The sequence below is a fragment of the Diaporthe batatas genome (assembly GCF_019321695.1).
Source record: "Diaporthe batatas strain CRI 302-4 chromosome Unknown Contig00010, whole genome shotgun sequence".
NCBI lineage: Eukaryota > Fungi > Ascomycota > Sordariomycetes > Diaporthales > Diaporthaceae > Diaporthe > Diaporthe batatas.
This window is the reverse complement of record NW_025408557.1, coordinates 1,894,385-1,915,148: the sequence shown is the minus strand read 5'-3', so window position 1 is coordinate 1,915,148 and position 20,764 is coordinate 1,894,385. Positions and strand designations below refer to the sequence as shown.

At 58.7% G+C, this 20,764-nt stretch overlaps 8 protein-coding genes across 8 annotated transcripts; 5 read left to right on the top strand and 3 right to left on the bottom strand.

The window, feature by feature from the left end:
• Window positions 1–132: 132 nt before the first annotated feature.
• KVR01_008530 (uncharacterized protein) lies at window positions 133–853 on the top strand (the record flags this gene model as incomplete). Its single annotated transcript, XM_044790525.1, has 4 exons — window positions 133–259; window positions 332–469; window positions 549–732; window positions 790–853. 4 exons carry the CDS (start codon window positions 133–135, stop codon window positions 851–853), a joined length of 513 nt encoding a protein of 170 aa, XP_044642297.1.
• A 556-nt stretch (window positions 854–1,409) lies between these two features.
• Window positions 1,410–2,821, bottom strand: KVR01_008679 (uncharacterized protein; the record flags this gene model as incomplete). Its single annotated transcript, XM_044784836.1, has 2 exons — window positions 1,410–2,600; window positions 2,774–2,821. 2 exons carry the CDS (start codon window positions 2,819–2,821, stop codon window positions 1,410–1,412), a joined length of 1,239 nt encoding a protein of 412 aa, XP_044642446.1.
• A 341-nt stretch (window positions 2,822–3,162) lies between these two features.
• On the top strand, window positions 3,163–4,379 carry KVR01_008818 (uncharacterized protein; the record flags this gene model as incomplete). The annotated part of the gene is made up of 2 exons (XM_044788649.1): window positions 3,163–3,222; window positions 3,291–4,379. The coding sequence occupies 2 exons, from the start codon at window positions 3,163–3,165 to the stop codon at window positions 4,377–4,379; spliced, it is 1,149 nt and encodes a 382-aa protein (XP_044642585.1).
• Window positions 4,380–4,658: 279 nt separating this feature from the next.
• Window positions 4,659–7,602, bottom strand: KVR01_008840 (uncharacterized protein). Its single transcript, XM_044785185.1, has one exon. It carries the CDS (start codon window positions 7,414–7,416, stop codon window positions 4,765–4,767), a length of 2,652 nt encoding a protein of 883 aa, XP_044642607.1. The 5' UTR covers window positions 7,417–7,602; the 3' UTR covers window positions 4,659–4,764.
• Window positions 7,603–7,815: 213 nt separating this feature from the next.
• Window positions 7,816–12,082, top strand: KVR01_008747 (uncharacterized protein). Its single transcript, XM_044783479.1, has 5 exons — window positions 7,816–7,899; window positions 8,094–8,451; window positions 8,520–9,060; window positions 9,122–10,465; window positions 11,579–11,599. Exons 2-4 carry the CDS (start codon window positions 8,118–8,120, stop codon window positions 9,759–9,761), a joined length of 1,515 nt encoding a protein of 504 aa, XP_044642514.1. The 5' UTR covers window positions 7,816–7,899; window positions 8,094–8,117; the 3' UTR covers window positions 9,762–10,465; window positions 11,579–11,599.
• KVR01_008786 (uncharacterized protein) lies at window positions 11,059–11,787 on the bottom strand (the record flags this gene model as incomplete). Its single annotated transcript, XM_044788962.1, has 1 exon — window positions 11,059–11,787. The coding sequence occupies one exon, from the start codon at window positions 11,785–11,787 to the stop codon at window positions 11,059–11,061; it is 729 nt and encodes a 242-aa protein (XP_044642553.1).
• Window positions 12,083–14,608: 2,526 nt separating the features above from the next.
• KVR01_008850 (Rho family GTPase CDC42) lies at window positions 14,609–18,151 on the top strand. The gene is made up of 4 exons (XM_044788524.1): window positions 14,609–15,672; window positions 15,990–16,109; window positions 16,291–16,669; window positions 16,727–18,151. The coding sequence occupies exons 1-4, from the start codon at window positions 15,653–15,655 to the stop codon at window positions 16,790–16,792; spliced, it is 585 nt and encodes a 194-aa protein (XP_044642617.1). The 5' UTR covers window positions 14,609–15,652; the 3' UTR covers window positions 16,793–18,151.
• Window positions 18,152–18,371: 220 nt separating this feature from the next.
• Window positions 18,372–20,605, top strand: KVR01_008759 (uncharacterized protein). Its single transcript, XM_044786174.1, has 3 exons — window positions 18,372–18,949; window positions 19,243–19,369; window positions 19,457–20,605. The coding sequence occupies exons 1-3, from the start codon at window positions 18,812–18,814 to the stop codon at window positions 20,404–20,406; spliced, it is 1,215 nt and encodes a 404-aa protein (XP_044642526.1). The 5' UTR covers window positions 18,372–18,811; the 3' UTR covers window positions 20,407–20,605.
• The last annotated feature ends 159 nt before the right edge of the window (window positions 20,606–20,764 follow it).

The window sequence follows — 20,764 nt, the reverse complement described above, 5'->3', positions numbered from 1 at the left end:
GCCCAGCTTCACAAACCGCCCAATCTAGCACCCTTCGATTAGCTGTCCAAATTTTCTTTCGCCTTCTCCTTCACGACAATCACCCGTAGCCTCCCCACGTCTAGCCGGTCTCCATCTTCAAATACCGCCAAGATGCTTATCTTCAAGGATGTTATCACCGACGACGAGATGATCTCGGACTCCTACGACCTGAAGGAGGTCGACGGGATCGTCTTCGAGGCTGACTGCGCCATGATTGAGGAGGGCGGTGTCACCGTTGGTAAGACTTCGCATACCGTGTCCCGAAGCTGGGAGCAAAAAGGGGCATATTGCTGACAAGTTTCCCCTACAGACACTGGTGCCAACGCCTCCGCCGAGGAGGCTGAAGAGGGTACCGATGACCAGATCGTCAAGGTCAACAACGTCATTGCTTCCTTCCGTCTCCAGTCCACCCAGTTCGACAAGAAGGGCTACCTGGCCTACCTCAAGGGTACGAATAAACAACTGCACTCCCTGGACTCCCTTTTGTTGTTGGTGGTAGGCAGGATTCTAACATGTGGGCTCCATAGGCTACATGAAGGCTGTTGTTACCGCTCTCAAGGAGGCTGGCAAGCCCGAGGAGGACGTCAAGGCTTTCCAGAACGGTGCCCAGAAGTACGTCAAGGAGAAGCTGCTGCCCAACTTCAAGGACTACGAGTTCTACACCGGCGAGTCCATGAACCCCGATGGCATGATTGCCCTCCTCAACTACCGGTAAGTCCCGTGTTCAGACCAGCTTCGCTTCAACCATACTGACATTATGGCCACTAGTGAGGACGGTGTCACCCCCTACTTCATCTTCTGGAAGCACGGCCTGAAGGAGATGAAGGTTTAAACGATCACACGCGGAAGCTTCAATATCACCTTCTCTTCCTCCGATTTTTGGTCCACTAGTCTACCTCACACTGTGGCATGGGCGCTCAAGCGTTGCCTGGATTGGATCTCGGCACACACAAACAAAAAAATGATACCATGAACGACGCGAAGATGTCACCACAATCTTCAGAATAACCCTCGGATCCAGGACAGTGTGAATTATGCTCGTGACAAGTACAGTTCTACTATGACAGGAAGCATCCACATTTCGTTCATCCTCGAAAGATGCCCTATCCCAAGTTGCTTTTCACTTTTCGTAGATTTAAATCTAGAGCTCATTTGTAGCAGGCTACACAGAAGGCAGGCGATCCTGCTGTGATGCCGTGCGGTGTGGTGCGCAAGTTAGGAATCCGTCGAGATGGGATATTGAGGTGTAGTTCTACCATGCCCAGAACGCCCGTGCCATGCAATGACTTGATGCCCACCCAGAATAAAAGACTAGCATGAGATGCTCCGTGTATGAGAGAGAGTCTGCTTAGGGACGCCCTGCGCACACAACGTTTGGGGTCGCGACTTTAGAACGGCCGCGTCGCCACAGGCACTGGAGGGGGTGCGTCCTCATCCCCGGCATCAACAGGGTTACCGCCCAGCGCCGGCTTCTTCTTAGGAGGCGGAGGCGGTGGTGGCTTCTTCTTGCCCAACAGCCCAGCCGCGTTACTGATGGTGCTGAGGTGCGACTGCGCGGGCGAAGGGGTCCTGCCAGCCTCGGCCCCGCTGCCACTGCCAGCGCCGCCGCTCGCGTTGCCCAGGTACCCGCCGACCTTGTCCGCCAGCCCGTACTTCTGGTTCAGACTGTTCGCCTTCTGAGCCCCGGCGGCGACCTGTTCGCCGTGCCTCTCCCGGAAGTTGTTGGCGGTCGAGGCGGCCGACTTGGCGTCGGCGAAGGAGACGGAGCTTGGGTCCTTTTTGAAGTCGGACATTGTCTTCAGGGCCGCTTGTTTCTGTGCCCATGTCGTCCCTTGGGATGGTGCTGCCGCCTGGGCCGGGGGAGGCGACGGGGTCGAGCTCTTGCCAAAGCCGCCGAACTTGGAAAACCGCGACTGAAGCTCGTTCACCGCCCCGGATCCTCCTGACACCGGCGGCGGGGCTGGACTGCTTGCACCAGATCGGGAAGGTGGCGGCGGCGGCAAAACCTGTCTGTTCCCACCGCCGATGCCAAATCCTGGTACCGACACGCCTGAGGCGCCCAACCGGTCGACGGCACCTTGATTCAGGAAGCCGGGCTGTCGGCTGGGCGGCGCCGGGGCTGGCAGCCCGGATGAGGCGGCGGGAGAGGGTCCTGGGGATGCATTGCTGTTCCGGGGAGGCAGCCGTGGGGGCAGGCTGGGGGGCGGTGGCCTTGCGGTAGCCGAATAAGGTGGCGGTGGAGGGCTGGCAGTTGGATCCCTGCCATCGGCGCCGTCTCTCCGTCCTGGCGGCGGAGGAAGGTGAGCTGTAGACAAGCCGCTGGTATCGACACGGTAGGGCCTGGGTGGTGCTGGAGGCTCGTCTACCGCCTGTTGCTGGTCTGCATAGCCATACTGCTGGGCCGGCGACGAAGATGCCGGCCTTGCGGATGTCGCGCCAACTCCCGGGGGCGGCAGGACGCCGGCGCCGGTCCGCTTCGGCGGAGGAGCGAAGGATGCCGGGTCCCTGAGGTGTGAGATGGGCGTGACGTCTCGGTCTGCGTTGCTCTGCGTGTTGGACTTGCGGCCGAAGACGGCTCCCTACATCTGGAATCAGCATGGTCCATCGAGTGTGCTTGCCCACGCATCGGCTGCCGTGTCACCCACAACTTGACCCCTGAATGTGGTCTCGTTCTGCCCGAGTCTGTCAGCATCGAAACCAACGCCCGCCCGGAAACGGTTACTTGCAGGAGACAGAGCAGGGTGAGACATACTTTGTCCGGGTGCCAACCGTGTTTTGCAATTTCCTTGAAATCGGGCATTATGAGCACCAGGTGATGAGTAGAAACGCACGCTTGGTTGCTCACGCGAAGGCAGAGTATGGAAGGTCCTTGCTCAAAGAGCTGCGTGATGGGGCAGCCGTCCGCTGTCGAGAGCTCTGCCAAACCGGGAGCCTGACGTAACTAACAGATGGTGCAGTGGCAGGAGAGGACCCCTGGAATTATACCCTGTTGCCCCGGGAGCTGCCGAGTCAGAGCAACCCAAACATCACCCGCCTCGAGCCTTCACCCACCTAGATAAGCCCCCCAACGCGGTCGACGCGTCACCCAGACAGAGGTTCAAGGCCGCCCGCGTCTCCCCTTCACATGTGTCACAATTCAGCATGACGGCCGCCAACACAGACACTGAGCTGCTGACAGAGCACTTTGGATACCCCCCAGTTGTGAGTCAATAACCACTAGCATTTAGTCGCGCATTGCAAACGGGAGGGACTGACCAGAAATCCTGCAGTCGCTCCTGGACGAGATCATCAACAGCATCAACGTCATCGCCGAGCGCGCCCTTGTTAGTGTCGAGCAGGGCCTCCTCAACGCACCAGCACAATACCTCGGCTTTGGGAAGCCACCAAATCCAGCAGCAAATACCAAATCGAAGAGGAGGGGCAGACAGAAGCCACCACCCGAGGATGCAAATCTCGACCTGTCCCCGGAGGCGATCGAGCAGCGGCGACACGATGAGATTTCAAGTGGCACACACCAGCTCGAGACGCTGCTGTGTACGTCTATCGATCGCAACTTCGACAAGTTTGAGCTGTACGTGATGCGTAATATCCTCTGTGTCAAGCCGGACGATAGGGACTGGCTACGGCTGGGGCACTACGAAGGGTTGAACTTCGACAATCTACCCACAAGTACAGCGGGGAGGGACAACAAAGATGGCGGCGCCGACAGCATGGATGTGGACACACCAGACCGGCCGACAGTCGAGTCCGTCAACCGCCTGCGCCGCAGGCTACAGGCGTCCCAGAAGCTCAATACCATGATGCACGCCGAGAAGGCGCGCAACGACGCGCTCCTCAGCGAGCTGCGGTCGCTGGTCGGCAGGGTCGGCGCGAAGGGACCTAGGACGTCCGGCGCGCCAGTCGTCGAGGGCGGCGCCGAACCACAAGCGGAATCGGGATCGAAACCGCCCTTTGCCTTCCTACACGAGCGCGGCGACCTCACCCTCGCCGACGCAAACACCCCGCTCACCACCACGACCGCCTTCTCCCTGTCGCAGCTGCAGGCGCTGCGCGCCTTGTCGACGTCGCTGTCGAATATACTGCCGAACCTGCAGGGCGGCAATGGGGAAGGCGATGGCGGCGCCGGCGGGCGGCGGACCTGGCGCAAGGAGCGCGTCGAGTATGTCGAGGGCGCGGCGCGGAAACACCTTGAGAGCGTTAGGGGTCTGGAGTTGGGCAGGGATGGGGAGGTGCGGGATGGAGAGTGGCAGGGCGAGGGTAGGAGGTTTGCGGGCGGTGAGGTAGCGGCTCTCGAAGGGGTTGTAAATGCGCTTGGTGGCTCTGGTGTCGGCGGGGGAGCTGACAAGATGGATGAGTAAGGAGCATGGCTTCCGTTTGCCAGACTGTGTCGGCCTGGCGGCAAGACTCTGGTATTGTTTAGGGAGGCAAGCAAGCATAAAAAGCTGCGAGGCGCGAGAAGCATGGTGTTGCGGTCCAAGCGAGGCTCGCAACATGCCTTTGCTTGGAGGGTTGGCATGGGACGCTTCCTTAAAGTGGCACACACACGATGTAGGATACGGGCGTTTACGGAGATGTTGGTTCAGGAAAGGAAAAGGACAGGCTAATGACTCGGAATTGATACCTCAGACAGATGCTTCAAGAAACACCCATATGCACGGTCATCTCGGCGTTCTTGTAGAACTACCTCAGGTTGCAGCGCCGCCCGCTGTCGTCCATATTCTAAGCCTCTTTTTAATGCAATTTTTACGGTCCCGCCACACGAGGAACCGGTCCTGTCTGAAGTTCCTCCCACTCAGCAGGCGACAGGAGCCGGCATTCCAACGCGTAGGCCCAGAATGCATGCCTCCAGTATCTGCCCCTCGACCTCTGACCACCATGGCCGAGGCTTCCCGCCTCAGAATGGTCAAGACTGGTATTCTGTCGGTGCCTCTTGACGGTCTCCACCATCTTCCTGGCCTCTTCCATTTTCCCCGCCCTGACCAGCGCCTGGAGAAGGGTCGAGAGCGTGTCCAGCGTCATGGCAGACCCGATGTTATTCACCTGTTCGAATATCCCAAAGGCTCTTTCCGTTTCACCTGCAGCGGCATACCCCTTGATGACCCGCTCCCAGAAGACCCTGTCAAGGCCACGACGCACAAACATTCGCCACTTTAGCCCTTCATTGTTCATGAGGTCCTCCACGGCCTCCAGGTTCGGGGGGTTGAGGCTGAAGTAGTGGTCTAAAAGAATGGTCTGCATCTGAGTCGACATGTGGAGGCCCTTGTCGCGGACGTGTCTGCGGACGGCCTCAACCGCCTCGTAGCTGTTCGCACCAGGCTCGCTGAGGAGTAGATACAACATGCGCCCGAATGTCTGCATGTTGGCCTGGACGCCGGCGGCATCCATCTCGGCGAAAAGATTGTTGACACTCTTGACCTGCTCGGCCGGGTCCGCGTCTTTAGAGCTACCAATGATACCCTCGAGAAGTACCGTGTACGTTGCCGCGTCCGGCTCGACGCCCTTGGCCTTCATCATCTTGAGTAGGCTGTCAATCTGGGCAGTATTACCCTGAAGCACCAGGGGCCTTAGCAGAGTGTTGAAGGTCATGATGTCGGGCTCGACGTTGTTCTTTGCCGCCCAGTCAAGGACCTTCTTGGCTGCAGACATGGCATTCATGCGCATTAGTGCGGCAACGGCCGCGTTGATCGGAGCGATCGTGAGTTTCGACTGGTGCAGCATCTCATCCAGAGCCCGCAGGCCTGCCTCCGGCTCGCCACAGCTTATTAGTCCCACTACCCGAGCCGACCACGCTTGTTCGTCCACCTCGAGACCGGAAGCTTGCAACTTTCTCCAGACATTCTCGATACCGACAGCGTTCTTGGACCTCCGGCACCCCTCAATCAACGAGGTCCAAGTCCTGATGTTCGGCTGCGCCCCGACGCGTGTCATGCTCTCCCAAACCTCGACTGCTCTCTGCGGCTTGTGCAGCGCAGTGAAGGTCATAATGAAGTGGTGAAACACTTGGTCCATTTTCTGCAACTCCGCCTGTCGTTCGTCACTGGGCACAGCGTCCGGTCCCCAGAAACGCGCCCATGCGTCCTCGACGGCATCGGAATCGCGCATCCCAAGACCTGTATTGACTTTTTGCATGATGTACTTTTCGTCCGGACCTCCGTGCCGGTTGAGCTCTGTTCCCTTGACAGTCATCTTGGATAAGCTCTTGGACCCGTTGGTCTGGCGAAGCTGGGAAATCAGCGAGTCCCAACGGGACAAGACATAAGCCAGAACGTCTGGATGCTCTTGGAACATGTTGTGCAGCCCGGTCTTCCAGACCGTAACAGATGCCAGGACCTTTCCCATGGGGTCAAGAAAAGGCTTCGCCTTCTCCTGTGCCTCTAGGGAGGAGTGGGCAGAGTCTGACAGAACAACGAACGAAGCGATTGCCACCGGCCGGATCTGAACGAAGTCGTTTCCTTGAATATGTGGGAATAACAGTTTAATCGCCTTGATCGCCTCGCCAGTCCGTGCGAAATTCTGGAGCAGATGCTCATCCAGCCCTGGGAATCGAAAAGACCTGGCGCGGGAGCGGCCGCGATTGAACGCGATCAAAGTATCGACCATATCCTGCAGCAGCACGTCTTTCCTGGCCATGGACTTCTCATATGCCCCGGCATCTGGATAGTCTGTCTTGGTAGTGCTCCTTGTCACGAGATTCCGGATGAGGCTCATGACAGAGTCGGCCCACCTCTTGCAGTGGATGGAGTCGAGCTCATACAAGAGTCGGGTCACCTCGGACAGGGACGGTAACTTCTCATTGTCCCAGTCATCCATCTTGGCCTCTACAACTCTGGCCATTACGATGGTCCCTCTGTGCTTCAGAATCTGGTCCCTGCCCCCGGGGGGCACGTTCTTCCACACTTTTGTCAGGAAGAACTCGAAACAGGTCTCGATGCTTTCCCGCTTCAGCATTGGCTTTAGCTGTGCGAGGTCGTTATAGTACTCGAGGGCGGTAAGTGACTTCGGTGCCGAGTTCGAAGGCAAGTTGTCCTCATCAACCTGCTTCCGGACCACCCGCTCGAAGATTTCCAAGCTTCTGCCCTTGGGCATGCTCTCGTTCCTTCGCATAGCCCTCCTGCGATCCAGGCCTCTGAAGCGGGGCGTTGCAGGGCCTCCACCCTGGGCTGGCGCCTCTGGTCCCGATCTCTGCTGGGCGTGGGCTTCTGCGGCCTCAATCGAGGGAACAATATCATCGACATTGTTGTCTGAACCTGGATCCGGCCTGGGCTCAGAAGCCGAGCTCACATAAGCCCTGGGCAAAAGCTGCCATGGTGGGAGCCGAGGAGCCTGAGCTCGAAACAGAGCGTCGGCCAGGAGGCGCCTGCGGCATGAGCAGCATATGGTGCGGAATCTCTGCATCGGGGGCGATTTTCACCCCCAGTGCGACCAGTGGTGGAAAGGTAACCGTGATGCCTTCAGAAGTTGGTCGGGCCCTTCAGATTAAGTTGAGATCGGCGTGTCTTCCATTCTGGCCTGGGAAGTCCAGCACGCTGTAAGGATTGTGAGGTTCGAAGCAGGACTGTAACTGGCTCGAGATGCTCGTTGCAGCGCTACGGGTGAAGATGGGTGCTGGAAAATAATGGTGGAGAAGCTTGGGCCCCCCCTGCCGGTACCAGTCACCTCTGCATGTGCTAGCTAGGTATCTGGGCATAGTGCTTGGTACTCCATACGGCAACACTGCAGCGAGTCACTCGGGTGCATTCACCACAGGGCGCTCCGTACCTGGGTCTGCCGTCTTCTACGTCGTCGCTGGGCACACACAGTCTCACTTCTGTGACAGTCCAGTCCCACGTCCTCTGTGATGAATATACAGGGTTAATTCACGATGCACTCGGCCAATTGGTAAGCCCCAACATAAATATTTCCTGTCGTCTCTTTTCTCCATCCCTCACTAGATCACCAACACCTCAATTGGGACAATTGTTCTGCCACAGCCCACTGCGCCTACCGAGCCTCACCCTTCTTCACCTCCCCCAAGATTTGTTAGATCAAGGTATAGACCTTAACGGAGTGGTACAAGGGCTGACAGAAGCCAGCCTGATTATAACCACTACACCACCATGACCACCCTCCAACCACGAAAGCCGTACACGGAGGAGGAGCTGAAGGCCCTCTACCCTCCTGGCCTTGAGCTCGTCCAAGCCCAAATCCTCCTCCGTCATGGGGAGCGGACTCCGGTCTCGGCCCGCTTTCAGAACGCCGGCCTTCACCCGTTCTGGCCGTATTGCAAAGCTGCCAGTCATCTGAGAAACGTGGTGCTTGAGGCAAATAAGAACGATGTGATCTTCTCCTCGTTCGAATGGAAGAAACGCCTCGAGGCCTTCGGGGAGAGCTCAGATGCGCCTATTCTGGCCACAGGTGCCAATGGTGACGTGGATGATCTCTGTGAGATGGGTAAGAACACTTTCGAGTCAAGGTCCGTGTTGATTTACTTGTGGTATCCTGTACTGACCGTTCTCTAGGTATGCTTACAGACAAGGGGCGGCTGACCACGTACCTCCTTGGCGAGCGTCTGCGAGGGCTGTATGTCCAACAGTTGGGGTTCCTCCCCGATACCATCGAATCGAACGACTTCATGTACCTGCGTGCCACCCCAGTTCCACGTGCACTGGAGTCTCTTCAGCAGGTCTTCGTTGGCTTGTACCCGGACGCGAAGCGCGCTGCTGACTTGCCGCCGCCAACCATCCTGCACCGGAACTTGTCTCATGAGCAACTGCTTCCCAACGAAGGGAGTTGTGCGCGCTTCAGGACCCTGATGAAGGCATATGCCAAGCGCACGGCAGACCGCTGGAATTCAACCCCCGAGATGGACTACCTGAACGGCATCTACGGCAAATACATGCCCGAAGGCACCCGTGTAGCCGTGGACGGGAAGCCACGGCTCTCTGGCATCATGGACACTGTCAACTCCACTCTCGCCCACGGCCCTGCGACCAAGCTCCCCGAGACGTTCTACGATAAAAAGGCCCTCGAGACATTGGAGAGGATTGGGACTGAGGAATGGTAAGCTGGGCCCAAGCATTGTGTAGACACCGATATCGCTAAGCGTTGTTTTACTCTTCAGGTTTGCTGGCTTCAAGGAGAACCGCGAGTACCGTGCGCTGGGGATGGGCTCACTGCTCGGCGACATCACGGCACGAATGGTCGCAAACGCAGAAGCATCCCACTTGGGGAAGAGCCAGGGCAACGCAGTCATCAAGTTCGGATTGTCTGGCTGCCACGACACCACTATCGCCGGCACCCTCGCCAGCCTCGGCGCCTACGAGACCCATCGGTGGCCCCCGTACACCAGCCACGTCGCACTTGAGGTGTTCCGCAAGTCCACCGCTGCTGCTGCCGCAAAGCACGCAGCCCACAGCGACGTGCCTGCTGCCGGCCCTGCCGCCACCCCCGGGGCCAACCCGAGCTCCCTTGCTGGCAGTGCCCTCCACGGCATCGGCCGCAAGACCGTGCAGGAGATGACTGCTGACGAGCTCAAGCGTATCGAGGGCCATTACGTGCGTGTCCGATACAACGACGAGCCCGTCACCATTCCCGGCTGCAAGGCCGAGGGCAACCACTTGGAGGGTGATGAGACGTTCTGCACCCTGACGGCATTCAAGGCCATTGTCGACAAGATCACGCCAGCGAACTGGAGAATGGAATGCGCAAACCCAGATAAGGGGAATGCCTTCCCCCAGAAGCCGGAGCCCGCCGGCTACTAGAGGAGGGGGGGGGGACAGAGAGAGAGAAGGGCGCCAGTTGAGAGAACTGCATTGAGTCTTTTAGGTCGATACATGTCTGACATAGAAGGATACCCCTCCAGCATAACGAACTAGGTGGTAGACAGGTAAGCCCAGAGGTGCCGTCGAATGGGAGCTCCGGAATAGAAGACATTAGAAGAACTTTCATGCCGATTGTCGGGCGTCGCGGCCTCCTGGACCAACCATCTGCTTCGTCTGGATTCTGTAAATTTCACGCCATATATGATGAATCGATAGACCAGTAACGATCAAATTGTCCAATTTCGTCCAGCAGTCAAGCTCCTGAAAGCACCCAGTCACAGTGCGCAAAGTTCCTCCCGGCAGGAACAAACCTGACCAGGTGCATTGTGCTTGCGTATGTGGTTTCACCGTCGGATTTCGAAGCAGACCTGAGGGCACTAGATCCTGTAGGCGTGATGAATGCCCTCCCGCGTTTGTTCAGACATCTCGCTTCTGGAAACACGGCACGTCCCAGCCAACGGGGTCATATGGGGCAGCTACGTGGATTTCCATTCAGCTCGCAAGTCAGTCTACAGGAACTGAATAAATCTTGCTGAAGATGTAGCTACCGTGTTAATAGGAGGCGCTGACTGCAGTCGCTGACGGTGCACGAGCACAAGAGCACATGTCTTGAGAACACGTGTCGCGGTGCCGCATTTGCACAGGCGTCGCGTGATGATCATCGTGTCGTCCACGCCGGCCCTTCCACAGGGCACAGTGTCATCAGCCCTGGATTCGAGACACCCTCCAAGTCTTCTTTGCCATGTTCTTCAGCAACGCCCACAGACAGGCCATCCACCAATATTGCTGCGAGGAAAAGGAGTCCGAGGCGGCAGGATAAAATCTCTGCAAGGCCAAGATGCTCGCTCATGAGCTGAGTCGCTTTGTGCGTCCCTGGCGGATGGCCATGAAGTCTAAGGACAGACCTTTGATACGGAGCCCGGCGGGGCCCTTGGAGTATCACTTGCCCGGGCGTTCGATTTTGTGAATATGGCGGCTTTTCTTTCAATACTGCAGGAATAAGCGGGTGAATATTGGCAGGATTTTGGTGCGGCCACCTGGTCCTACCCGAGTCCGCCGAAGAATGTTGGCCAATCCACGAGCCGTTCTGAACTATCGAGTCCGACCATATCGCATTAATTTCCAGGGGGACAGGTCGGTCGACATGGCCGTCGCGAAAGATGCGATCGCTTTTGTAAGCTTGCGTTCATGCAGAGGCCACGCCAACCTTCCGCCCCCTCGTCCTCCCAGTCTCATCTCACTTGGCGGCCACCTGCTCCCCTGCGACCGGTCGCTGCTGCTGCTGCCTCGCGGCGGCGGCCCTCTCCTTGGCCCGCCTCTTCCTCGCCCTGCGGACCTGGATCTCGAGGTCCTGCATCTCAGCACTCAGGGTTGCCAGGCGCGGAATGACCTGGTCTACCGCCTCGACGGCGCAGGCCTGGGTCTGCCGCAGAGACAGTGGCGTGAGCACGCCGAACCAGCGAAGGGGGTCCCTCGCGTTTTGCTTCTTGGGGCCCGCCTCGCTTTCAGCTGTGTCGCTGCCGGCAGGCACGGGCTGCTGCTCGCCCACCGGCGGCGCCTCAGGCGCCACCGGCGCCTCCTCCTTCTCCTCCTCCTCCTGCTTGTCAGCTGGCGGGGACGAGTCCTGATTCTTCTGCTGGCGCGAGGAGTCTTTGTCGTCGTCGTCGTCGTCGTTATCGTCAACGCCACCGGCGCCGCCTTCGCCACGGGCCCGGCTGCTGTGCGACACGGTGAAGATTGGCAGGCGCCCTTCCGAGGTGCTGATGCTGACCTGTCGCAATGCCTGCATCCTCTCGTCGTAGAAATCCGGGCCGTAGCGCATGCCCCTCTCGGCTGAGAAGTTGGCCCGGGCCAGGTGCTGGAACATGCCGGTCTGGAGCTGGCCCAGCCTCGCGCGCAGGGAGGTGTACTCGTCCAGCAGGGCGAGGTAGCGCTCGAGGAGAGCATCGATGGTGTCAGAATCCATGGCGTGGCGGCCGATTGGCTGCTCAGAGGTCTGTGTTATGTATGAGTCGGGGTGTGTCCAGCTCCCAGGGAGACTGACACGAAAAAAAAAAATATAATAACCTGCGACCGGTGAGAGGGAATGAATAAAGCTGAAGCTGAAGCAGCTGCTGGTTTGATGCGAGGTTGTGCACATAGTAGTGCAAATACAATCTGCCCTGTGGCTGCGGGCCAAAGTTCACGGGCAGCGCATCGGGTCCTGCCGCAAAGTGGGGAGCCTCTCAGCGCCCGGCGCCCACTGCCCACACAGACCTGGCGATGCTTCCTGATTCTCGGCGCATGGGGTTGCTTATTCCTGCCCCTGAATGCCAGCGACTTATAAACATGTTACTTGGCTTGCTTTCTCGAGTAAGGCCACCGCGTGCCCTGTGGACCCTACACCCTAGCAGGCGCTGTCGCCTACTGTGTACTCAAGTACCTAGGTACTATGCAAGTGGCCATGCCAGTCGGCGTGTTGTCACACGGCGGCCTGGTGGGAAAAGAAGGAGACAAAAAAAACCCTTATTAGTCGTCAAATCCAAGTCCCGCTGCAAGTCATCCCACTAGTACATGCGATTGATTGAATGTGGCATATGGCACAGACTCAGCCCAGATCTGATCAGCATCGACAGCCGGGCAGGCCTGGCTGGCCCGCCCGCCAATGCTCGCGCCCGCAGGCAAGGCAAATCAGGCAGGTCACTGCTGAGGACATCGCACGAGATAGATAGGCCACACAGGCGGAGGGATGGATGGATGCATCTGCCGGCCAGCCGGCTTACCGCTCGTGGTCGTAGCCTACAAGGCTTCGGTTTCAGTGGCCGTTTCGAACGGCTGGGGGGCACAGACAACGCCATACCCGTCCATGTCCAGTCCATATCCAGTCCATGTCCAGTCAGTCCAGTCAGGCCAGTCAGCCTGGCTAGTCAGCCCGGTCCAGCCCCAGTCCCATGCCCAGTCCGCTTCTCCTGTAGATCCGCAGCCTGGGTCACAACACGCCCAGCTCGTTGCTCGGTCTTTGCCCACCATCCAGCCTGCCAGCCAGCCATCTACTGTGTGCTGCCTACACAGTTGAACAGTGCGGTGTCGAGGGTGTCTACTTGTCACCCAGCCGAGTGCAACCCTCGGGGCGTATTAGAGCCGCCAGAGCCACGCCATCCCTGCACAGATCGCCCACCACCGCCACGTGCCGCTGGGAAGTCAACATGGCACGGGCGTTGGACCTCTGTGCCGAGAGCCATGGGCTGGCTATTATTGCCTTGAGGCTTTTCGATGCGATATTAGTCGTACGAGTGCCGTCGTCGTCGTCGTCGTCGTCGTCGTCGTCGTTGTTGTTGTGCTCACTTATACACACAAGACAGCATGCGGGTTACTCCCAACTGGGGCAGTCCTGGGTGCTGGCGTCGTGGCGCGGCACGACGGTCGAGCCCATGGATGGCCGGAAAGCCAATGGCCATCTGGAAATCATGCGACAAGGCCGCCAGCTTCGTAGCCTGGCGGTGGCCTGGGGATCTGGCGGATGCGTCCTGTCAAAATTGCTCGCATGCCAGAACGAGACATGGCCTATTTGGGACCGGCGCCCAGGGCTTCCGGAAGGCTTCCAGACTGCCAGACTGCCAGACTGGACATGCCACAGCCACAAGTGCGCCTTGACACATTCATCGCCAGCAGTAGTCCATGCGAGCACGCACGCATGAAGCAGGTGGCACCTGTGCTGTGGTTGTACACAGTAGCCTCCCCTCCGGCACGGTAGGTATCTGACCTGCTTCTGCCACTGCTTCTCGCTTCCTCTACCGGCCATCTCACACCGCCCCAGGACGCAAAGTCAGAGGCCGGCCCGAGAGTGCCTGGTTGGAATTGGAACTGGGACTGGAACTGGGGGGCCCGGAAGTCTCGAGGCTAGCCGGGTCAGGTCGAGTCGACCCGGCAGCGCGGGCTGTCAGGGCATGTCTGTGTTGGGGTTTGTGGCGTTGACATGTTTGTTGCCCTTTGTACCGTTGTGCTGCGTCGTGTTTGGTTTGCCTTGGACCACAGGCGCGGGGGGAGGGGGGAGGACCACAATCAGGATTCAGGATACCCCCGCGACAAGGCCCCGGCTCTCGTCCGTCACAGATTGGGGCTATATGCAAGTTGAGGGTCGAAGGGATGGATGGGGCGCGTCTTGTTCTCTCGTTCATCAGGTGCAAGATCTATGTCTTCTCTTCTCTTCTCATCTCAGCAGCCAGCAGCCAGCAGCCTCGATGTCTCACGTTCTAGTCGCTATCTGCCTAGTGCATAGACCTCTAGATTGTTAGCTGGTCACCCGCGGGTGCTCATTCGGACTGCTTTTGGAGGTAAGCAGCCCAGTAGTCCGGATGATGGAGGGGTGACGGACTGAAGATTCGCTGATGACAGAATACACATGTACATGCCACAACGGACGAGACTGTGAGACTGTGAGACTGTGCAGTTCCTGTGAACCCCCACTGACTGCCCAGGCGATTAGTGACTGGCGTGACTGACCGACCTCACAAGGGTCCTTCCTGTACTGTAGACTACTGTGTAGGAGGGTGACGGCTTCCAGAGCAGACTGTTGGGCTAGATTGTTCCGTGGGCTGGGCCGGTGGTCGAGATACATCTTGCGCCTGCTGATGGGCGCCGTGCCCGCCGGTACCTGTACCCCGTACCGCCCGCCACGGTCGCTCAGAAACAAAACAGCAAGGGGAAGAAACCGAAAGCCCCCAGTCCGCGGGAGGTGGACTGGCTCTCAGGCTAGCTGCAGGTGCATGGCCTCCAGTTTTAGTGCCCCAAAGGGGATAGCAGCACTAGCTGCACCAACCTGACGGGCCCTGCCAGGCTCGACTGGATCTCGACTGGCTCTGGACTGGAGAGTCCGGTTGGGGTCTTGGGGGTCAAAAGGCCTGGGCTCCCCTTCTCCCCCCTGGTCCTATCACAGGCTGCCCGTCCTCCCTTCCAAGGTTGGAGACTGCTGCAAGCCTTGGCCCCCTACCAGAGCCCCCCCCATCACACACAGACTGATCGCCATCGCTCGCGAGCACTTCCCATGGTCCAGGTCCTCCGCCGTCCACTCGCCCTCCCGCCCGCCGCCTCTCGTCTTTCCTCCTTGCCTGCAACCAGACAAAAAGTTGCACGAGGCTGAATTGCATTTGCATACATATCCATTCAATTGAACCTTATTACCTGGCCACACGTTCTCTCTCTCCCCGTCCGAGCTAATCCAGCCCGCTCTCACGGCGGACCTCACTCCCGTCGTTGCCAACCAACCCTTTCACTTCTTTCCTGCCTCTTTCTCTCTGCCCTGCCCTGCTCTACACACACTCTCTCCCCCCTCACTTGCCCTGCCGCCCCGTGCTGCTGCCCTGCCCTGCCCTGCCCCGTCCTGGCTTCGTCTCGCCTCTCCTTGACCGCCTGCCTGCGCTCATCACCTACTTACTCCAAGTCACCTGGAATAACTGGACGCTCTCCGCCTCCCCCACCACCACCGCCGCCGCCGCCGCCGCCGCCGCAGCAGCAGCAGCAAGTCACATCACAGCCGAGCGAGTCAAATCAAATCAAACCATCAGGCCGACCCCGAAGCCAAGTCCATCTTGTTGTGCTCAGTCCTGTCACTGTCCAGTCGGTTCGAGCAGCAGTCAGCGCACCGCAGCGTGACGCACCCAGCAGCGCGCACAGCACATCCACCCCGTCGAGGCGTCCTCAACCCCCAAGACCTTTATCAGTGCTGTGATCCGGGCAACGGCTCGCGATAAGGAGAAACCACCTTCCTGCGGGCTTTCTGCGGGCGTCCTCTTGCCTCTCAACCACCACGACAGACCGCTGCCCCTCCCCAGGAGCAACTCTCATCCCAAAGAATGGTGGTCGCAACAATCAAGTCCGTACTCCACTGCCGTCCCATTCAACACTTCGATCCTGCACCCCGTCCTACGTTGCCCAACCGCCCCCGTGCCCCATGCTCCTCACCCAATGGCCCAGGGGCTGGGCGCTGGGCTGCAGCCCAGCGCCCTGTGCCGCTGCTCCTGGTTAAACTTCTGGCTTGCACATGCCACCATGCATCCCCCTCCCTATCGGGCTCTGCGGGTCCAGCTCGACCTCGGGGTGCAGCAGCTCCTCCCTACCACACCTCGTGACTGCACGCACCGCGCCAAATCCTTCCTTGCTGCGGCAGTGGCTGATTAATTCTACTTGCAGATGCGTTGTCGTCGGCGACGGTGCTGTCGGCAAGACATGTCTGCTCATCAGCTACACCACCAACAAATTCCCCTCCGAATATGTCCCGACGGTATTCGACAACTACGCAGTCACCGTGATGTAAGGCGCGCCCTCTCCCGTCCCGCACCTGCAAAACATTGTCCGCTGCGTCTGCACTACGCGTGTCAAAGCGGCTTGTCGCGTTACCGCGGCACCACCGTGCCGTTCGACACTAACCCCGAACACCACACCACCCTGGAGGGGCTTGTGACCGCGCTGACCACAACATGTGCTGAATTAGGATCGGCGATGAGCCGTACACACTGGGACTGTTCGATACTGCCGGTCAGGAAGACTACGACCGATTGCGGCCCCTATCATACCCACAGACCGACGTCTTCCTCGTCTGCTTCAGCGTCACCTCACCCGCGTCCTTCGAGAACGTCCGCGAGAAATGGTTTCCCGAGGTCCACCACCACTGCCCCGGCGTTCCCTGCCTCATCGTTGGAACGCAGGTCGATCTGAGGGACGACCCCAGCGTAAGGGAGAAGCTGGCCAAGCAAAAGATGCAGCCGGTGCGGAAGGAGGACGGCGAGCGCATGGCGAAGGATCTGGGCGCTGTGAAGTACGTCGAGTGCAGTGCTCTGACGCAATACAAACTTAAGGACGTGTTTGACGAGGTACGAGTGTCTCTGGCAGGATCGATTCTGGTGGCCGCGGACTAATCTGGGACACAGGCAATCGTTGCGGCGTTGGAACCCCCAGCACCAAAAAGTAAGAAGCATAAGTGCTTGGTGCTCTAATTTGACGCCTTGGACTGCGAGCATGTCATGACCGTTCTGCGTCGGCCGGGCGGGTCTGTCCCTGATCCGAGGCGCAGCAGGACGAGCAGGTGGGTTGCCTGGGATAGATGAAGTGTCTGGTGCAGAACATGGGCTGTTCTCCCCATGTACACTCATGTACACTCATTAGACGCCCAGCAGCTCTGGGGCACCCGGCGGGATGAACAAGGCCGAGAAGTCGGGTTCAGGCCCACGATCGTCTGCGAAGGCGGCAAGCACGGCAGGTTTCCCAATGGCTCTGAGGCCGTCCACGGACTACTCAGACCAGAAGAGAACTGCTGGTGTTCGGGTGAAGGAAGCTTCTTTTTCCTTTTTTTAGATCTGGACGTGTTATTCGTTGAAGCGATTCTTTTCTCCCCTATTTCAATACGAACAGATCTGCATCTTATTGACTGGAGTTATTGTCGAGCCGAGACTCGTGGCCTCTTGATAAGCCACTCACTGGCCTAGCAGCACTATTTACATGATTGATTACGGAGGCGTTGGGGACATGAGAAATGCGGTCTTTGTTCAACTTCGGATAGGATCACTCTGGCGACCGGTGCGCAAATACTATGTGTGACCCCGCCGTCCATCACCGCACAGATGCTCCCGATGTCATGGAAAGGGAGCGCCTGCTCATACCCAGGTACCAGTTTGCCTCTAGACAGACCAGTGATGACGGCAAAAGACACGGGATCCAAACATGGCCGAAGACGGCACGCTCCAGCCCACCCCTTCCGTTTCCCCCCGGCTCCCGGCGTCACATCGCGGAGGTGTTTCTAAACATTCTTGGCATCTGAACTCTTCTCAAATTCTCAGGGACGTCTGATTGGGCCAGCGGGCGTGCGGAGGCACCCAGGTTGGCGTTCCGGGAAACCCTCTTTTCGCAGATATGCTTTCCGGGTCCAAGGCGCGCAAGGCAAGGCAGTGAGCGAGTGGAGGGCGTTGGGGCCGGAGATGGGAGGGGATATGGGGAGGGGAAAGCTTATTGGCACGTACAGCACCCCTAATGTGTGAAGGGACCACGATGAGCGCAAGGCTTCTTTCCTTCGGCGGAGCACACCCAAGACGGGATCGCCCTTGCAGGTCGCTCTTGCAAATGTCCCGAGGTTGCTTTGGGCAAGCCGTCCGCCGTTGGGCAGATGGAGGTACCCCTTACATCATGACATGACATGCTCGTGGCTCCCAAGACGCCGTTTGCTGGACGATGTGCGGAGTAATAATGGGCTGTGCCCCGCGTTTCGAGGGCCAGATACTGCGGAAAACGCTATTAGATGTAATTTACGAGGGTTTCATGGCTTGTATGTGTCTCTTGACTGGCGCGACTCTTTCGCGTCGCCGGACAACCGCCACCCGCAGTAAGCCATGACGTGCAGGAGAAGCCCTGGGTTAGTGACCACAGCCCGTTGGGCCTCTAGCTCACCGTTTAAAGTCAAGGGCCGACGTTGCTTGGCCACACGAGGCTTTTGGCCGAACGGCCGGCCTGTTCGCCGCACCGGAGCTTGACTAAGTCGGATTGACCAATTACGGCCAGTCCATGTATCTCACCTCGGCACTGCTAACATCCACGGATGGCGTAATGCCCTCGTTCTAGGACCCTTTCTAAATCCCCGACGCGCTGGTAGACTTTGCTGTTTGAGGCTTAGGTCAGGGTATCACGCAGCTGGGCACCTGCTACTTGCTAGGTGAGCACTGATGGCTGGTGATCCGATGTGTTGCCGCAACACAGGACAGAGGGTCGAGATGGATTCCTTAACCGGGCCGGACCGGCACACCACCGAGTATTAGTTTGCTCGTTGGTGCCTCAAAGAAGCGCTTGGCCGGCCCTTTCCACAAAACCCAAACCATCTCCTATTGTTCTTTTCCTGCACAGACCGACCCACGGACTGTGTGACGCATCTGATCTCGCCCTGCCCGCCATAGGCACTTATTAGGTAGTCCGTACGCTACACCAGCCTCGGCACAGTCCCCCCCCCCCCGTGGACCTCAACCGCCGAGATGAGGAGCGGATGGGCACCACTTGTCCTGGCCGCACTGGTCTCGCTGACGGAGGCCTGCGGCGGGCACCACAAACATGAAGACCGCGTGTGGACGGCAGAGGAGATTGCCGAGCTCGAATACAAATGGGGCATGGAGGTGAGTGGGTGGGCCGGACGAGACTTTTCTTCTTCTCTTTCACACACGCCCTTTCCGAAAGCCCACACGGCAGGGCCAAGCATGTCGGCACGGCTTGGCACGGCCCATGCCTCGTGTCCCTCCTGCGGCCGCCCGAGCGAATATCATCTCCCGTGCCTTCCCGGGAGATCGATCTCTGGCGCTCACCGCCGATGTGATAGCTGTGGGCTCCCGTCGGGTCGCATATGAGATGTCACCCGCGGTATGGACGATCTGGGGGTTACGGTGATGGGCTGACTTTTGCCCGACTACAGTGGCCTTTTGCTGGAATAGGCAGCTTTGCCCATCTGAAGCACGTCAAGTGTCTTACAGACCCCACAGAACTGTATGACATCGCGATCGTGGGGGTGCCATTTGACACCGCCGTGAGCTACAGGCCAGGTACGTCTCCGAGGACATGCCAGGACACATTTATTATCGGCCCGCAGCGTGGGAAATGAGCGCCAGGGGCTGACCAGAACTGCTTAGGCGCAAGGTTTGGACCTCGGGCCATCCGTCATGCTTCTTCACGACAGACGAGCTTCCGGGGGTTCAACCCGAGGGCTAACATCAACCCCTACCAGAACTGGGCAAAGATCATGGACTGCGGTGACATACCCACCGTACCAGTCGACAATGCCGTGGCCCTGCGGCAGATGACAGAGGCGTTCATAGAGCTGGGCAGCCGGAGGCCACTGTCCCCCCTGCTGGAGAAGCCCAAGCTTGTCACCCTGGGCGGTGACCACAGCCTCGCGCTGCCCGCGCTGAGGGCGCTCAACAAGATCTACGGCAGGCCCCTGCGCGTGCTGCATTTCGACGCCCACCTCGACACCTGGCACCCGGCCAAGTACCCATCGAGCTGGCTGACGGAGCAGGCGCACTTCAACCACGGGTCCATGTTCTGGCTGGCCGGGAGCGAGGGCCTTTTGGTCAACGACACGACGCGGCCGTCTGTGCATGCGGGCCTGCGCACCAGGCTGTCGGGCGACGGGTGGGGCGACTTTGAGGACGACACGGCGCAGAACTGGCTGCGCGTGGTTGCTGATGACATCGACGATCTGGGGACCGCGGGGGTGGTGAAGGCAATCCTGGACGCCATCCCACCGGACGACCCTGTCTATCTGTCTGTGGACATTGATGTCCTCGACCCGGCATTTGCGCCCGGCACCGGGACCCCGGAGCCGGGTGGGTGGACGACGAGGGAGCTGATCAGGATCCTGAGGGGCATCGAGGGCCTCAATGTTGTCGGTGCTGATGTTGTCGAGGTTGCGCCCGCTTACCAGGGGCAGGGCGAGGAGACTGCCCTGGCGGCGGCGCAGGTTGTATATGAGATGATAAGCTCCATCGTCAAGAGGGGGATGAAGGAGATGGGCAAGGAACATGCAGCCCCAGAGGTGGAGGGGGACAAGTCGGAGGAGGATGTGAAGGACGAGCTGTGAGGTTGGAGTGCTACGTGTAGCTATCTACATCTCTCTGATCTCGCCATAGTCTTCTTGGTGGGGTTACGAATACATAGTACAGAGTACTCGAGTATGCGGTGGAGAAGTCTACAGTAGACATTGCGACCAAGTGATGGGCAGATAACGCCGGAGTCGACTGTAGCAATCAAAAAATATGAGCATTAAATGCAAGCACAAATGAACCCCTGATTTTCATTTCAAACCCGAAATGTGCTTCAGAAATAACTACAGAGGCACCTTAAGTACCTAGGTAGGTAGATAGCAGTCGCTGACACGGTTGAGTCAACGGCCAGCTATCCGTGCTGAGGTCCCTGCGGTGACTCAACCCGCACACTCG

Coding starts and splice junctions, on each gene's coding strand:
- KVR01_008747 (XM_044783479.1), top strand. CDS start 8,118: ATGACCACCCTCCAACCACGAAAGCCGTACACGGAGGAGGAGCTGAAG. Junction 8,452..8,519: donor GGATGATCTCTGTGAGATGG/GTAAGAACACTT, acceptor ACCGTTCTCTAG/GTATGCTTACAGACAAGGGG. Junction 9,061..9,121: donor AGGATTGGGACTGAGGAATG/GTAAGCTGGGCC, acceptor TTTACTCTTCAG/GTTTGCTGGCTTCAAGGAGA.
- KVR01_008840 (XM_044785185.1), bottom strand. CDS start 7,416: ATGCAGAGATTCCGCACCATATGCTGCTCATGCCGCAGGCGCCTCCTG.
- KVR01_008850 (XM_044788524.1), top strand. CDS start 15,653: ATGGTGGTCGCAACAATCAA. Junction 15,673..15,989: donor ATGGTGGTCGCAACAATCAA/GTCCGTACTCCA, acceptor TTCTACTTGCAG/ATGCGTTGTCGTCGGCGACG. Junction 16,670..16,726: donor TTAAGGACGTGTTTGACGAG/GTACGAGTGTCT, acceptor TCTGGGACACAG/GCAATCGTTGCGGCGTTGGA.
- KVR01_008759 (XM_044786174.1), top strand. CDS start 18,812: ATGAGGAGCGGATGGGCACCACTTGTCCTGGCCGCACTGGTCTCGCTG. Junction 18,950..19,242: donor AATACAAATGGGGCATGGAG/GTGAGTGGGTGG, acceptor GCCCGACTACAG/TGGCCTTTTGCTGGAATAGG. Junction 19,370..19,456: donor CGCCGTGAGCTACAGGCCAG/GTACGTCTCCGA, acceptor AGAACTGCTTAG/GCGCAAGGTTTGGACCTCGG.